This window comes from Tachypleus tridentatus, chromosome 1 (assembly GCF_004210375.1).
Source record: "Tachypleus tridentatus isolate NWPU-2018 chromosome 1, ASM421037v1, whole genome shotgun sequence".
In the NCBI taxonomy this organism is placed as follows: domain Eukaryota; kingdom Metazoa; phylum Arthropoda; class Merostomata; order Xiphosura; family Limulidae; genus Tachypleus; species Tachypleus tridentatus.
This window is the reverse complement of record NC_134825.1, coordinates 78,665,220-78,681,978: the sequence shown is the minus strand read 5'-3', so window position 1 is coordinate 78,681,978 and position 16,759 is coordinate 78,665,220. Positions and strand designations below refer to the sequence as shown.

At 32.2% G+C, this 16,759-nt stretch overlaps 1 protein-coding gene across 1 annotated transcript; it reads left to right on the top strand.

Annotated features, from left to right (window-relative positions):
* The first annotated feature begins 1,200 nt into the window (after positions 1-1,200).
* LOC143251235 (conopressin/neurophysin-like) lies at positions 1,201-3,816 on the top strand. The gene is made up of 4 exons (XM_076502711.1): positions 1,201-1,503; positions 2,310-2,446; positions 2,697-2,904; positions 3,613-3,816. The coding sequence occupies exons 2-4, from the start codon at positions 2,315-2,317 to the stop codon at positions 3,717-3,719; spliced, it is 447 nt and encodes a 148-aa protein (XP_076358826.1). The 5' UTR covers positions 1,201-1,503; positions 2,310-2,314; the 3' UTR covers positions 3,720-3,816.
* Positions 3,817-16,759: the final 12,943 nt, after the last annotated feature.

Genomic DNA, 16,759 nt, shown 5'->3' with positions numbered 1-16,759 from the left:
TTACACAGTTTTTTTTTTACCAAATATTTATTATAAAATGTACTTATTTATTTTAGATCAGCTTTGTTACTAATTAGATAATGTAAACCAACAACGTAATGAAACTTAAATCAATATGCGGATTGCATTTATCGTCTCGTGATAGTTTTGTAATCATTGTTGTTGGGGTTTGTGGTTTGTAACGTAAAACTACACATGAGACTATTTGTTCTCTATCAACCACAAAGAATCGAGCCCCGGATTTTAGTGTTGTAAGACCGTAAACATACCACTGACCTACCAGGGACCTCATGAGCCTAAACAACGGACTTAGTGGTTTCTGTGCTTAATCGCATGAATAGCAATTGTTTTGTGTTAAACAGAGTAAATATCACACCTTTATGTTTAAATGACACTTTTATTTTGTTCAAAAGACAAATTACTGGAATCAGATTAAACTATACAGAATAACAATTATTTCATGCTAACTGAATGTGAATGAAGATTAATTTGTGATAAGTTGTAAAATAGCTCATGTGACCTCTATACATATTGATGAGTAGTATGGGTTTGTTTTGATTTTACTGTGACTTCTGTCATTTGTGTATGCCTTTAAACAGTTTTAACATTAGCTATATTTCTAACGCATAAAATATGCACTAATATTGGAAAAGTATTTCTGAAGTACATGTAGGATACAGACATATTATTTCAAAAAACAGTAGAATGACGTTATTAAACATGTTTAAATTAGTCATGAACCTTCAAGCGTTTTCATAAATAAAAACACATCTGATAATACCAGGTTTAAACCCTGTTTAGTCAAGATAATCACTCTAAGTCAGTTTGGATCAATGTATTCAAGACAGAATATACAAGACTTATTCTGCTAGTACATGATTTTTTTCACAATATTTCCACTACAAATACAGGCACAATTCATGAAAATTTAAAGCAACTTTGAAAAGCTTCTTTCATACCGAAAATGTTACGACTGTGTTGAAGACGATGTTTCTGAAGAGCAGGCAGAGATAACAGCTTCTGTGGATTAGTGTATTGAAAGATAATTTATTTTTTCTGAAAAGCTTCATAGTTCATTATTTTGTTTGGAAGTAGAAGGAATGTAGGTAATTTTGGAATACTTTGCATCTTCTGCCTAAGCCTGAATGACATAACTTAGTAAGATAAGATTGGATTCTCCATGTTTTTCTGAAGAAATGGTACAGTGTAAAGATTGCTACTATGTGCATAAAGATGGAAGAAAGATCAAAGGGAGAATAATATTTTCAACAGTGTACTGCCGAGACAAGAAGTGATAAAGACATTCATGAACCTTCACAATAAGAACTTCCCACACATCGTTTTCTGTATTAAAGTAACGTCTGGCACTCATCGCATCAGCTTCGCTGTCCAGCACTCTTAACGTTAGTAGCAGGCCTACAAGAAACTTTGAGTCAACATCTTCATAGGAAGTACGAGATTTTTCACAAGAGTTAACCCCTAATTAGTAATATTCAAAAGACAGTAAGTTTGTATTACGGTTTTCGTTAGACTTTTTTTTCCTATTTGAAATAACTGGGATGTAAGTAGTGAGGATATTTTAAATATTAAACTTTATTTAACACTCCTACGAAAAGACGTTTCTAGTCCTGATTTCTCCAAGCCCGTTTCCCTGGCTGTGGTTTCGCTAGATAGTAGATAGGGACAGTGGGAATCTCGTTAATCCATTCATTAATGGATTTAAATGGCAATTTCATTTAAATACAAAATTATTAGCCTAATATTAATAACCTTTCAAGTTGCTCTGGGGCCTATTAGGCCCCACTTTTCGTAGGAGTGTTAAAGAAATTCTTATATTTATATCCTAAGTTGTTTTTTTTTATAATATTTCGTGGAAGCAGAAGCCAATGAGCCCTCTGGTGACTCATCCTTAGGCCTCAGGAGCGTATCACGCTAAAAATAAGGTTTCGATGCCAAGAGTAGTAAGTAGAGCACAAATAGCCCAATGTGTGGTTAATTTTGTGCTTAACAAAAAACAAGAATAAAAGAAACGTCTTTATTATCATACACGAATAAGTTTACGAATCCAAATAACTTTTTTAGTGTAACAGAAATAATACATCGTTATTTCTAATTAAACACTATTTTCTAAAGATTATTTTCCTAGTTAACACTCTACATTTCTTAACTTTCAAAATAAATAATGCAGAATTAAAAAAATTGAGCTTTTAAGATCAACAGACTGATCGCATAAAGAAGTTTTTTCTATTCTTTCGAACGTTTTATCAATAAAGAAATAATAGTAAGAAAATATTTTATTATTTCCACAGGCATCATGCACAGGACAGTGTTCATAATGATTCTAAGTTTCTGCTTAGCTGTCACAATAAAAAGCTGTTTTATCACAAACTGTCCTCCTGGTGGAAAAAGGTCGAAAGGAACTTCTATGACATATTATACTAGAGAGGTTAGTGATAAAATCTTTAGATAAAGACAAAAATGTAGTTTTCGGCTTTGTACGGATTAGAACTGGGCCCAAAAACATAGGAAAACTTTATTATAAATACTTCAGATACATCTGTATAACGTCAAATATAATGGCACACGTTTTCAAAATTTTTTAAAACATATCCTGAAGAATAGTAACAATCTTTTTTGAATACAGATAAATAAAGTACGAAAATAATATCTGTTAATGTTTATTCTCATTCCCTCAGTGCGGGCATTGTGGTCCAGGAGGAAGGGGACAATGTCAGGGTCCCAACATATGCTGTAGTAATATCTTTGGTTGCTTCATCAAAACACGTGAATCTGTTATCTGCCAATATGAAAACCTGCAGGTAATTTCTTGTCATAAGAAAGGTAAAATATGCAGGACGATACCACAAGGGCATTGTGCAGCTCCAGGAATCTGCTGTTCTGCAGGTAAGTATATTTGAGGATCATTTTGAGCATATATTAATGAACTACAAATAGTGCAACAACTTGTTTATACAAGTATTCTGTTGGCAGTTGTTATCATGGTCCTCGCGGTATGATAAAATAACCAAAAGGAAAATCATATTCAAAATTCTTTTAATCTATTTTCCCGTGACATTTCTTTATTTGCCTGTTTTAAGTTACATTATAGGCACCTGATACAAACCCTTTGTCCTTTCTTTGCATTATTATCGAAAAGTTGGAATACACGAGATATTTATGGTGAAAAATAAATGACTTTGGAATGTTTAATGATTCATTTTACAATCAAATCATAGTGATAAAGCATTTAACGCAAAAACGAACACGAATCTAATACTGTTTTATTTGTTTCCAGTACCAAAGAAGCAAGGTATAAAATGTATAAAACACAAGATGTCAAGATGAGAATGTCTATTCCAGAATGTTTGTTTAATCAAATTAAAATCTATAAATGTTTAAAGATCTACATAAAATAAAATAAAAAGATTCTCAACATGTTGTAAAGTTATTTGGTAATTATAAATTTGTTTTATAATTCGCTGAACCCAGAAAATGCAAGTTACTATTTTCATAGTTTGGTTTTTAAGCTAACAGAATGAATGCATTTATAACAATTTATACAGAGTTTTAATGTTGACTATAAAAACTCTTTTTACTGGAACTTCTTTTCAGTTCAATGTGCTGTTGATGATGAATGTCAAACAAGCGTCTTGGATAAGGGCGTGGCTTATAAAGATGATAATTTGCGTTTTGTTTTATTTCCATGGAGTACCAAATGAAGATAACCAGTCTAAAGTGAAAAATTGTACTTCTAAGATTTAACTTTTAGTATCAAGTATAATTAACTGAACAATACAAACCAATAATTGTGAACGAGGTACCTATGTAAAATATTACAAGTTTACGAAATGAAATAAAATTTCCCTATATTAAACTATTGAATTCAAAGACGTGATTTAATCGTTTTCTGTTTATTCTACGCGGACACAGAGTTGACCTTGTGGTAGGGCTTTGAATTCCAGAGTTAGCGAGCTGAGTTCGAATTTGTGTGATAACACTTAGCGTGTGTAGTGGGTATTATGGTGCTGCTTGCTGGCGGTCTTCCCTCTTTTTGGTTGTATAAAATTAGAGACAATGACAGGTAGCTCTAGTAGCATTTTCACAAGTACAATTTGTTCTACGCAGTTTAAATGTTATATAGATATATAACTTCTGGTCTACATTTCAGACTTCTGAATCAGTCTACGTTCGCGTGTTTGTCGTCTACTTGGGAGAATACAAATACTAAATTTTATGACAGCATACGTTCCTTCTGATATTGTTTTGGTATAAAGAGCAACATGCTTTATATGTTATATGACATTTTGTAATTAAAATTATCGAAATATTTTACATTATATACATATTTTATAATTTAACTCTTTATCGAATTTCTAATATTAACATAACATTTTATTGTACTTCCTGAAACAATAATCACAATTTACAACAACTATTAATATTTTATAAATTAAACAACGTGTTTTAATTATAAAAAGTAAATGGTTCTGTGTGATCCACAAAATCCACGATATCATTAAGATGTGTCTGAAACAAAAACAAAACGTGTTGGCTTTTGGCTTGTGAACTTCAGCAGAATAGATTATCTGCACTGTGTCCACCATGAAGATCGAGACCTGTGTTTTAGTGATATAAGTCCTTTAGCTTAAACGGGAAGTCAGTTGTAATAACAGACTAAAATTTAAATCCGTAATGACAAATCAAGAAGGGCCTTAAAAACACACATACGCACATATGTATATGAGTCTGCTTATTGCTTTAACTTGCTTCGCCAGCTTTCGACGTGCAAAATCATAGGTTAGAAATACATTTATAGCTTTACTTAAGGTAAATTTGGTTAAGTTTAGCTGTTGGTAAACGCAAAACTATACAATGGGCTATCTAGTCTCTGCCCGGCATGCATACTGAAACCAGATTTTTTAGTATCATAAGCCTTCATACTTACTGCTTAGCCCATTTAATATAGAAAAAAAAAGAAATAAATTAACTGTACTTCTCTCAGACACGTGTGGAAAATCATAAATAAGTACAGTTAATTAAAACCAACCAAAGCATTGGACTTACAACGCTAAAATAAGGGGTTCGATTCCCCTCGGTGGACACGGTAGATAACTCGATGTGGCTTTACCATAACAAAATACACCCACTCGTCTACTGAAAAACATTTTCGTAGGATACAAACAAATAGAATACTAATTTTCTTCATTCTTTCTTATTATTTTTCTGCAAACCGTTAATAAAGATTTTAAACAGTTTTTTTTTATTTTATTGAGCTTGATGTTGTTTTCGATTAGTTGTAACTTTCTAGGTTTGTACGATTGAAACATTAAGCATCTTTAGCGCTATCTAGTAAATGTAATAGAGAAATATAAATATTCAATTTATGGCTGTACATAGTTAATTAAAGTTAGTAAACATTAAATAAAAAACAGTTAACTTAAAAAGAATTAAGAAATAAGCTAACTTTTTCTATTTCGGACCATAAGGTATATTGTCAATAACAAACTTTATATTAGTATTTCTGTAAACTAAGAATATGTACTACATATATCTAACTAAATACTGTAAATAAAATATCACATTACATGTAACATGTCTCTGCCACACAGTACCAGTAGAGCCCATTTTAACACCAGAAAGATCGAAAACTGTCTATAGAAGAAGGTATTTTTGTACCAAATACCATGTAAGTTGATTGATATATACATGAATAATTCATAAAAGGCCCGGCATGGCCAAGCGCGTTAAGGCGTGCGACTCGTAATCTGAGGAACGCGGGTTCGCATCCCGGTCGCGCCAAACATGCTCGCCCTTTCAGCCGTGGGGGCGTTATAATGTGACGGTCAATCCCACTATTCGTTGGTAAAAGAGTAACCCAAGAGTTGGCGGTGGGTGGTGATGACTAGCTGCCTTCCCTCTAGTCTTACACTGCTAAATTAGAGACGGCTAGCGTAGATAGCTCTCGAGTAGCTTTGCGCGAAATTTAAAAACAAACAATAGTTCATAAAAAACACAATTATGCTCTTTCCACTGAAAATAACGGAACAAAAGACAACAAATTCCAAGGTTGTTTATACCTCTGAGACCTGTAAAAATGTATCTTTGTGTCAAATCTCATTTAAGTAGACTAAAATACAGCGGAGCAATTAATACAAAACCCTAAAACCTTATTTGGCACTTGAATACCCCTTATAATTACTAAAAATGGCCACATACAAAACTGGAGAATATTGTCTTTGTACTACTTTCCATGTAAATTTGTCTTAACAAGTATAGTTAGCAAAGTACTTGGGCACCTAAAGAATACTGTCTGAGCGGAAGGTTGACAAATTAGTGAAGATAAAAGGGTGCCACCTGAGGGTTAGATAATTGTTACGTAATATGCAAGTCACGCCGACATTTGAGTGTTACATAACTGTTGTATAATACGCAAATGTGTACAATGAATAAAAAAGCATGACGTTTACAAAGTGGCGCCAGGGGATCCATTGCAAGGTGCACATTGCTAGAAGTCATAGTTCTACGAAATGAAACCAGAGAGCGTGTTGTTGTGATAAATGCAAAATAGTTCAAGAATGAACCACCAGAGAGTGATGTAGATCAGCATGTCATTAACTTTATAACAAAGTCTTAAAATTAATAACTTAACTAATTTGCATAACGTCATATATATAAACATCAGTGCTGAAAACTTTTATAACAGTTGCAGTTTTGTTTTATAAATAAAATATTAAATATGGGAAACTGTTATTAAAGTTCTATAGGTTTTACTAGGTTTCTACAGACGAATGGTCTAACTAGGCTTATTTTGTGTGCTTTACAAAATGCAAACGGTGTTTCTGCAGTAGAACAGCGTTACTACAGTCTCATGGGACTGCCTGCAGATTTGAGCTTGTCCCAACTTATGTTTATGGTATTTATTTATATATTTAATTGTATTACATATGTTTCTAAAATGTTAGTGGTGTTACTGTAGGCAAACAATGTTACCAAGTTTCAATAGGCAGTAAGTGCCACTAAGGTCCTATAGGCGGATTGTGTTACTAGGGGTGATGATGCTATATGCGAATAGTGTCAGTATAGGACTGCTTACAGTTTCAGCTTGCCTCAATTTAAGTTTATAGTTTTCATTTATAAATTTAACTGTATCACACGTGTCTTACAAAGGTCATTGGTGTTGTAGGCGAATTGTGCTACTAATGTTAGAGCAGATGGTATTTTTAAAAACAAATAACTCAATAAGATAATGAGCTCATTGTAGGTTGCCTCAACATGTGACTATGCCCTCAATATTATAGTCTAGAATTAATTATATCTTAAATAGTTACCAGAAAAGGATTATATTAACGAGACAACTATCATAGAACAGTATACGCCATACGTCAGTTTTCTCTCAACTACCTTAATTTATCTATTATTTGAATGGGATAAATAACTTACTTTACACACTTTTACTATTATCTTCTTTTTAAAAATAACTTATATACCTAATGTTTCGTTTTCACATGCATGTATTGAATGATACGTTTATATTATTAATCTACAGTCGATTGTGTTTTTTTATGATTTAAATTTCGAGCTTGTATACATTTAACTTCCTGAAATATAGTTTTAGTTTCTGTATTTCATAATTCACATAACATACTTTTTACAATTATAGTTCTGAAAATGACGGACTTTTCATGATAATATATTTTATTAAATCTCTAAGTAACATAGATAATTTAACATACAAGTTTACTGTTTCGCTTTATAAGTATATATAATGATGTTTCACTAATTATAATGTTTGATTTAAATACATTATAATGCTAACCTTTTGGTATGCGTTATATTCTATTTTCAATCCTATCTCTAATTCTAACAAATGGATAATAAACTCGGAAGTAACACATTTTGCTACAACTAAGTATGATAAATAAATGACTTACTCTTTAACAAATCACTTTATTATTATAGAAATTATTTAAAATGACAACAGTTACTACTTTATGATTTTCTATGGAACGCTCGCTTGAAGTAAACATACAATACAAATAAAATTACAAAACTGTATATTTTAAACGTTCACTGTACGTAATGTTCCAATAACAGTACATTTTCTTGCTTTATATTGTACAAGATCCTAATAATATAACCGTTTTGTCAATATATCACATTTTGTGTTCAGCACAAAACCAATTAGAGATTATGATCTTTCATAAAATATAAATTATTGTGACTGTATTGAATGTCTTGTTTTCATATATATTATAATGTTTACAAATTGTCGATACATATGTGAAAATAATCTATTTTTTGATGTTACAATCAGCGTTACGTGTTGTTATAAATCAGACAAAATATATTCATTCTAATATTCGTTATATTTAAATACTGCATGACAACAGAACAGATTGATTCTCAATAAAATATTTTATATAAAAAAGGCCTATGCCTGCATGTTACAAAATTTTCAGATTCCAGACTTTCACTTTCAATGCTGTTTACCTTTTATTCTGCAAATTTTAAGATGGCATTGGTTGTATGGTCATGTGACGGCTTCTCCTGCCATTTGTATATCCTAGAATCAAAGTTTATCAACAACATTTCAGTTGGAGCTCTAACACACTATTAGCATGTATTAAAAACTTGTGCAGGGTACTCCTTGCAGTCATTTCAATTGAAAGTTCGTCTACAAGCTGTACTTTAAAATTTATATTAACTTTAACTTTATAGTATGTTATGTACATCAGGTGAATGTTCTATAGAAAATCATAAAATGGTAAGTGTTGCTAGTTTCGTTAATTTCTATAATAGTGACTTAATTGGTTAAACAATAAGTTATTCATTTGTTATGTTTAGTTATATTTGTTAAACTTAGAAATACGAGTAAAACAGAGCTACACCAACAGATGATTAGCGTAAGAATGTTTTAAACGAAACATCATAAAGTAGTGAAGTATGCTTTGTATATATTTACACATATAAAGTGGAACAGTAAGATTGTATGTTATTTAATTAGTTATAGATTTTAATACTTATGTTATAATGAAAAATCCGTTCTTTTCAGGACAATAATTGTGAAAAGTATCTTATGCAAATTAAATATTAAAACAAAAACTATATAACATTAAATTATATGTGTACGAAATTGAAACTTAAATAATGAAATAACACAACTCTTTTAGAATAATAACGTAAATGACTTCAGTATTTATAAAAATGAATCATTGTCAGGGTTTTATGTATATGTGGGCTGGAATTCTTCAAAACAAATCAAATGTATGTACAAAACTTATTTACGCTATAGGAAATCTAAAACCTTAGATAACTCTATTTTCTTGTCAAAAGTCCACAGAGACTAATTCAATTACATAGGAATCCAGGCCTGGCATGGCCTGGTGGTTAGGTTTAGTTTGTTTTGAATTTCGCGCAAAGTTATACGAAGGCTATCAAACAAATCGAATAACAATTAGTCCGACACGGCCAGATGGTTAAGACACTCGACTCGTAATACGAGGGTCGCGGGTTCAAATCACCATTACACCAAGCATGCTCGTTCTTTCAGCCGTAGGGGCGTTATAATGCGACGGTCATTCCCACTATTCGTTGGTTAAAGAGCAGCTCAAGAGTTGGCAATGGGTGGTGATGACTAGCTGCCTTCTCTCTAATATTACACTGCTAAATTAAGGACAGTTAGTGTAAATAGCCCTCGTGTAGCTTTGCTCAAAATAAAAAAAAAAAACAATAAAAAACAATACATTGGAATCCAATTGACATGATAAATTATATTTCCCGTATGTATTATTTTTCTACTATATTTCTTACAATACATTTACTTACGTTACTTCGTGGGTTACCACAGTTGCATCCAGAACTTCTAATAATTGTATCCTTTCGTCCAAGTCCACACAGGGTTATATTATTTTAGAATACCGATTATTATCCTTGTTTCTGTAAAACTGTGAATATCACTTTAAACATCGCTTTTACGACTAAACTAACAATCGTGTAGTCTAACTCAACTTTCACTAACTAAATATTTTTTGACTTAAATTCACATAACATTTTTTTTAGGTACCAAAGTTGCATCAAGAGCTCTAAATAATCTCTTTTTTTGTTCGTCGAAAATCCACACAGACTAGTGCAATTACTTTAGAACCAAATTGACAAGACAAGTTATATTTCCTATCTTTGTTGTTACAAAACAGCTGCAAAACACCATAGTGAACATGAGTTAATGTTAATCACTCACACGCCAGCTAACTTCAAGTTTTCTGTCACTAACAAACTCTTCCTAACTGAACTTTTCTTTCTTAATTTGTGTTGTTATTCTTTCTATTTCTCTCATTATTTTCTCTCTTCTTTTCTTATGTTCTTATTCTATCTCACTCTATTCCGGTCCCACACGGGGATAGCGGCAAGTTTACGAATTTACAACGCTAAAATTAGGGGTTCGATTCCCCTGGGTGGATACAGCAGATAGCCCGATATAGCTTTGTTATAAGAAAAACACACTCTCTAGTACTTCCTTTCTCTCGTTTTTGCTTTTAGTTTTTCTTTTCTCTTCTCTCGCCGCTTTTTTATCTCTAGTTATTCTTGTTGTTCAGGAAACTCTCTTATTGCACTGTCTTTAACCCAAGATGCTCACCATTTTCAATCCACTTATCAAAATCTGTTGTCATAGTTATGTAGCGTGATTGTAATCTCTACACTATTTGCTCCATCACTACCGCTGTTTGTATGTAGTTCTACTTACTTCCGCTGTCGTTCACATCTACTTTTACTGCCGGCCCGGCATGAGCAAGTGTGTTAAAACGTTCGATTCGTAATCCGAGGGTCGCGGGTTTGAATCCCGGTCGCACCGAACATGCTCGTCCTTTCAGCCGTGAGGGCGTTATAATGTGACGGTCAATCCCACTATTCGTTGGTAAAAGAGTAGCCCAAGAGTTGGCTGTGGGTGATGATGACTAGCTGCCTTCCCTCTAGTCTTACACTGTTAAATTAGGGACAGCATAGCTTCGAGTAGCTTTGCGCGAAATTCAAAATAAACAAACTTTTACTGCCTTTTACCATTGTATAATTATGGCCAGCATTAGGTGTGAAAACTCCCTTTAGGACAGATAACTGTAAAAGTATGTAAAGTAAATTATTAACTATGCTATAATATTTACTTCGTTCGGATACTAGATAAATTACGATCGTATGTGCGACAAAAACTGACAGATATAATACACTATGCTATAATAATTGTCTTGTTACCTCCGCCACTAACTGTCATCAAAGGTGTATGGTGTAAGCTGTATGAGGGCTACTGAGTGACTCTCAAGTTAAAATAATGGTTTTACTTCTATGTAACTTATTAAGAGATATAATTAAATCTAGACTTCATTGTCGATGACGTAATCACATACTGAGAAATGTTGAGACTATGATAAGCTCATCATTTTGACAAACCATCCGTTTATAGAAACACCCTCTGCCCTAACAGCGTGATCCTTAGTAGCACAATTCACCATCTGCGTACAGAACCTCAGTAATACAATATGTCTAGTAACATCATCTACCTTTGTAATATACATGTGATATAGATAAATATAAGATTGGCAACTAATAAACATAAGTTGAAACAATCTGAAATCTTTATGCAGGAGGTATTGTAATACTGCCCGCCTGTAAAAAAGCCAACTACCCATAGAATCCTATGCTGTCTCTTCAGTGGCTCAGTGATAAGTCTGTAGCCTACAATTCTTAAAACGGGGTATTAATACACGTTATGGGTAGAGTACACATGACTTATTGTATGGCGTTTGCTTAGCTATAAACAAACGATCTAACATGGCGTGTTGGTTAGGCCGCATATCACTACTAAATTAGGCACGAAGAGCGCATATCTCTTTCGTAGCTTCGAGTGAAAGTCAAACCAAATTAACCAGATAAACAAACAAAAAAAGCTATGTTGCTATAATTCAACAGTCTTTAAGTACGTAGCTCTTAGGGAATGAAATTAGTAGGAAATATGTAAATAAATGATAACTCTCTCAACACAAATAAATATAATTCGCCCATTATAAATGTCAGCACGCGATGGTAAACGATAAATTTTGCCTAAATAACAATTTGTTTAATTATTGAATTTCGCACAAAGCTATCCAAGAGCTAAATACTTTAGTCATTCCTAATTAGAAGTAATAGATTAGACAAAAGACAGTTAATAAACATTTCCCCTTCGCTCAGTGCCAACTCTTGAATTAATTTCTTACTAACGATAAGTGAGATTTACCCCACTGTGAAGGGCGGACATGTTTGATGACGAAATTCGATCCCATGATTCTCAAGTTATGGATCAAATGCTCTCGCCACCAGCCTATTCCTAAATACCAGAGAAAAGGTTTAGCAATGCCTCGTACGTGTACGTTCAGTAAGAAGTTTTTGAAGGTCTAACTAAAAAATATTGATGTATTTTGCCAGGCCCCAGTGGCACAGCGGAACGTCTGCGGACTCGCACCACCAGGAACCGGGTTTTGATATCCCCGTAGTTGCCCAAGTTTTAAACATACACGACTGTTTACGTTTAATATGATAATTCTGATTTATATAGTTTACTGATAGCAAGAGTGTTAATTTTTTATCTAAAAAGAGATAGCTTATTGAAAGCTTTTTTTAATGTATCTGTTTACATACCTTCATTTGTAGTTCAACTGCTGTAAATTGGCTTTTAGTTGTGTTATTGCACTATGTTATTAAAACCTTTCAAGTTTTTTTTAAGTTGATCTAATTGAGTAATATTGCATAATAATAACTTATAGTGTATGAAACGTTTTATACTTCTGTTGGGCTATAAAAAGGCAACCAAAATGTCGTTCGAGCTAATAATATAGATACAATAAATAGATGGAAAGATAGTTAAATCTAGACTACGTGGTTGTGAGTTTAGCCATAAAAAGTGCATAGTTGCGATTTTTAAAATACAGTTATCATAGACTGTATTGCAGTTATGGAATAGAGAATAATTTGTCTTGTCGATTAAGTTCTCAAGCAATTAAACAAGACTGTACGAACTTCAGCTAAATATGGACAATTATTTACAGCTTTGGATATATCTGTGTAACTATCAGTTACAGTAGCGATTTTAAAGTGAAATTATCAAAGGCTGTATTGTAATAACATAGCAGGAAAAATAATTCGCCTTGTCAGATTGCATTCGGAAGTAATTGAATGAGTCTGCGTAAGCTTTGATGAAAAAAAGAGTAAATTATTTAAAGCTCTGAATAAAACTGTGTTATCTATTTAAGCATATTATTTTAAAACAAGTGGACTGTGTGTTGTTTATTCATTGTTGAAAATTATTACCAGCAAGTCCCATACAATTACTGTAAAGAATCTGATCCACACACATAAAAACCTGATACCAAAAATTGACGGTAGGTAGTGTGGAGTAACTGTCTTTCATCTAGTCTTTTACTTTTAAGTCACAGCTGGCTTACAGAAATATGCTTCAAGTAGTTTTGGTTGAAGTTTAAGAAAAATAAGCTAATGTATTATATTAAACGTCGGAGACACATAAACAAGAAAAGTAATCACAGAAATACGAGAATATTTTGTATATTTTATATCAATAATATAAAATAAAATATAAAATTTTGAATACAACTGCGACAGGAAAGCGGTAAATTATCTTTGAATAATAATGACATATAATATGAGAAATTTATTAAAAGCTAAAGATTACGAAACATGTGAATTTTATCTAACTTTGTACTGGTTCAAAATCAAAATAATTAAACTCTTGTTCCAAGATACATGGTCTTTACAATTAATACAATATAACTTGTCATTCAGTGAACAATGTGGCAATATAAAAGGAAGCTGAAAAACATAATAGGAATGAGAAAAAGAATTTGCACTGATAACATGAGTTTTAAGGTCGTATTTTCACCGTAACTGTATTCTGAGAATTTAATAAAAAATTACAAATTATTGTAATTATAACCTTTTAATGTCAAGGCTAATATAAAATTAACTATAGGCGCATGAATAGAGCGCATACCTCCTCCTTTGATCATATCGAGTTTTTAAAAAATGGAAAAGTCTCTCCGTATGTCCGTTGTTATCAACAAATACGGTTTATTTTTGGCAAGATAACAAGGAACAATACACTTCAAATCCTCACCAAGGTTTATCAAAATACGACAATTTTTGACTAAACTATAGAGCAGAAACATAATGTGAAAATCGGTTCCTATGTTATCAGAAAAGAACTCTTTAGAAGTTCAGCTTTGCTGCAGTTTTAACAATCCAAAACACAAGTCACTTCTAACTTATTTTATGGTCTAAATGTACACCAACTTTCGTCCAAATATATTCAGCCATTTTTGAGAAATCATACTCACAATCAAACATAGGGGTGAAAACATAATCTTTGTCCACCTTCGATGGCAGAGGTAAAAAATGGTTATACACATAAAAAATAATATAATTAAGTTGCGCAAATGAATAAAATAACTATAAGCTATCAAATGTGTTTTTGTTAGGTATTATAATTTGAAATAACCTTAAACTGAGTTAAATGATAATTTAAATTTAGAAATTAATCAAATGTCGATATGTATCAAATTTATGATAATTTCCAACAAGACTGATACACACAGTTTTCTTTCTTAATACAAATATATTTTAATATACAAACAATATTACAATTTATAATAACGGTTTTTACAAATAATGATTTATATATAAAAGTTTTATAAATTTCAAACAATATTGAGTCTTCTATCTGACCTGGAGCTTTCTTGATATCCTATCGAAGGTTTACGATGAGTGAATTAATTTCGAATTGATGTCGGTATAATTCACTTAACGAGAAGCTAGCTAGCTCTTCGTTAATCACACGTGAGTTTTTCACAGCTGAAGTAATATAATGCTTTGGAAAACCACTCACGTCCGATGGTAACTCGCTGAAATTAAAAGCTTTGTATTATTTCTGGTCGAGTTCCCGATTAATATAAATGATAATCACAGTATAGCTTCCAAGTTTTAAAGTGTACTAACTGTAGCAAACCAGTAGTATAAACTGTCTCTAGGCGTGTTGCGTTGGTCATATTTACAGGCGTTAGAGGAGAGTTTCTAGAAATTTTATCATGCACAAAAGTACTGACGATACACTAGTGTTTATGTACATTCATATACTATTCATTCTTATACGCGAGAATCTTCTACAATTTTAGTGAATATACAGGAATTTCGCAATATATATTTAACAGTATCAGTTACATACATTTCTTAATATATATTTAACTGAAACAAACAACGATATTAAAATAGACATACAGTAGTAAATCCATTACATTTTGTTTTCAATTACTTTGCAATCTAACTTGTTTAAAAAAGTTCTGTCTCTCTTTATAACTGGTAGTTATTAACAGGTGATGAGTTTAATGTAAATCAAAACAGTAAAATTCGTTATTTTTAACACAAAGTGGTTTGAGCATTCAGTGTTTATATTTGTTCACAAACAGTAATGATGTGTTTGTATTGTTTGTTTTGGAATTTCGCACAAAGCTACTCGAGGGCTATCTGTGCTAGCGGTCCCTAATTTAGCAGTGAAAGACTACAGGGAAGGCAGCTAGTCATCACCACCCACCGCCAACTCTTGGGCTACTCTTTTACCAACGAATAGTGGGATTGACCGTCACATTATACACCCCCACGGCTGGGAGGGCGAGCATGTTTAGCGCGACGCGGGCGCAAACCCGCGACCGTCGGATTACGAGTCGCACGCCTTACGCGCTTGGCCATGCCAGACCGATGTGTTTGTAATAATTTCGATTTTAATATTTGTTTTACACAAGATTATTGGTACAGTTATCGAGAACTCACCTTATTGGCGTGATTGTCAAGAAAATTCAACCTCCTAAATTCAAATTGAGTGGAACTTATATAACAGTCTAGCAGAATTATCCTACCTAGAAAAGTTCGTAAATTATTAACTTAATTACCTTTTTGATTTAGAACGAATATCTTAAGGGAATTTGTTTTATAATCACCTGTGAAATATTGTTTTGATTTATCGGAAGGAAGTTTACCCTTAGAGATTCAAACACAAGTGGCTGTAAAAATGTAGAGATTTGTACATGATAAATTATTTCTTAAATAATCCATGTTCTTCTGAAAGAGAAATGTAAGGTTATATTAACAAACTGTGCATGTTACACATTACTATTCATTCAGTTGTATTTGTTCAATCTGTACGATCTGAAATCAATGCGTAGCAAATATTAAAGATGATGAAGGCTGTACAGTGTATAATAATGGAAATGTAAGATTCGATGTTTGCTCGAATCTTAATCAAATAAGTCTTCTGTAAATTTAAATCCTTTCCAGGTTTTGTTCAAATTAAAGTAAAATCATTATTTAAAACTGTAATAGTTTGCAAGCATTTCGTCAAATAAATCAAACCACAGCAACTAATTTCTAAAGAAATAACTTGTTCCAAAAACCAACCTAATCTTACTTGACGTAAGAGAGAGATCTATGCATTCAGACGAAATCACAAAAAATATATACAATTTTCTATTTATTGTGCAATCTATTATTTTATAAATAAATGTATACCATGATTGAACAAAAATGTATCGAGTAAAAGCATACTGATATTGCTTTGGGTTTCGATTCAAAAACTATGGAAGCCTAAATGTTGCAGTTTCTGTTTCAGAAATATATGCTTAATTTTTACACTTTAAGATGATTTTATATTTAACGTTGGATTTGTAAAAAT

Excerpts from the sequence above, each read along its gene's own strand:
- LOC143251235 (XM_076502711.1), top strand. The coding sequence starts at position 2,315 with ATGCACAGGACAGTGTTCATAATGATTCTAAGTTTCTGCTTAGCTGTC. Across the intron at positions 2,447-2,696 it reads TGACATATTATACTAGAGAG|TGCGGGCATTGTGGTCCAGG; the intron begins GTTAGTGATAAA and ends TCATTCCCTCAG. Across the intron at positions 2,905-3,612 it reads AGGAATCTGCTGTTCTGCAG|TTCAATGTGCTGTTGATGAT; the intron begins GTAAGTATATTT and ends ACTTCTTTTCAG.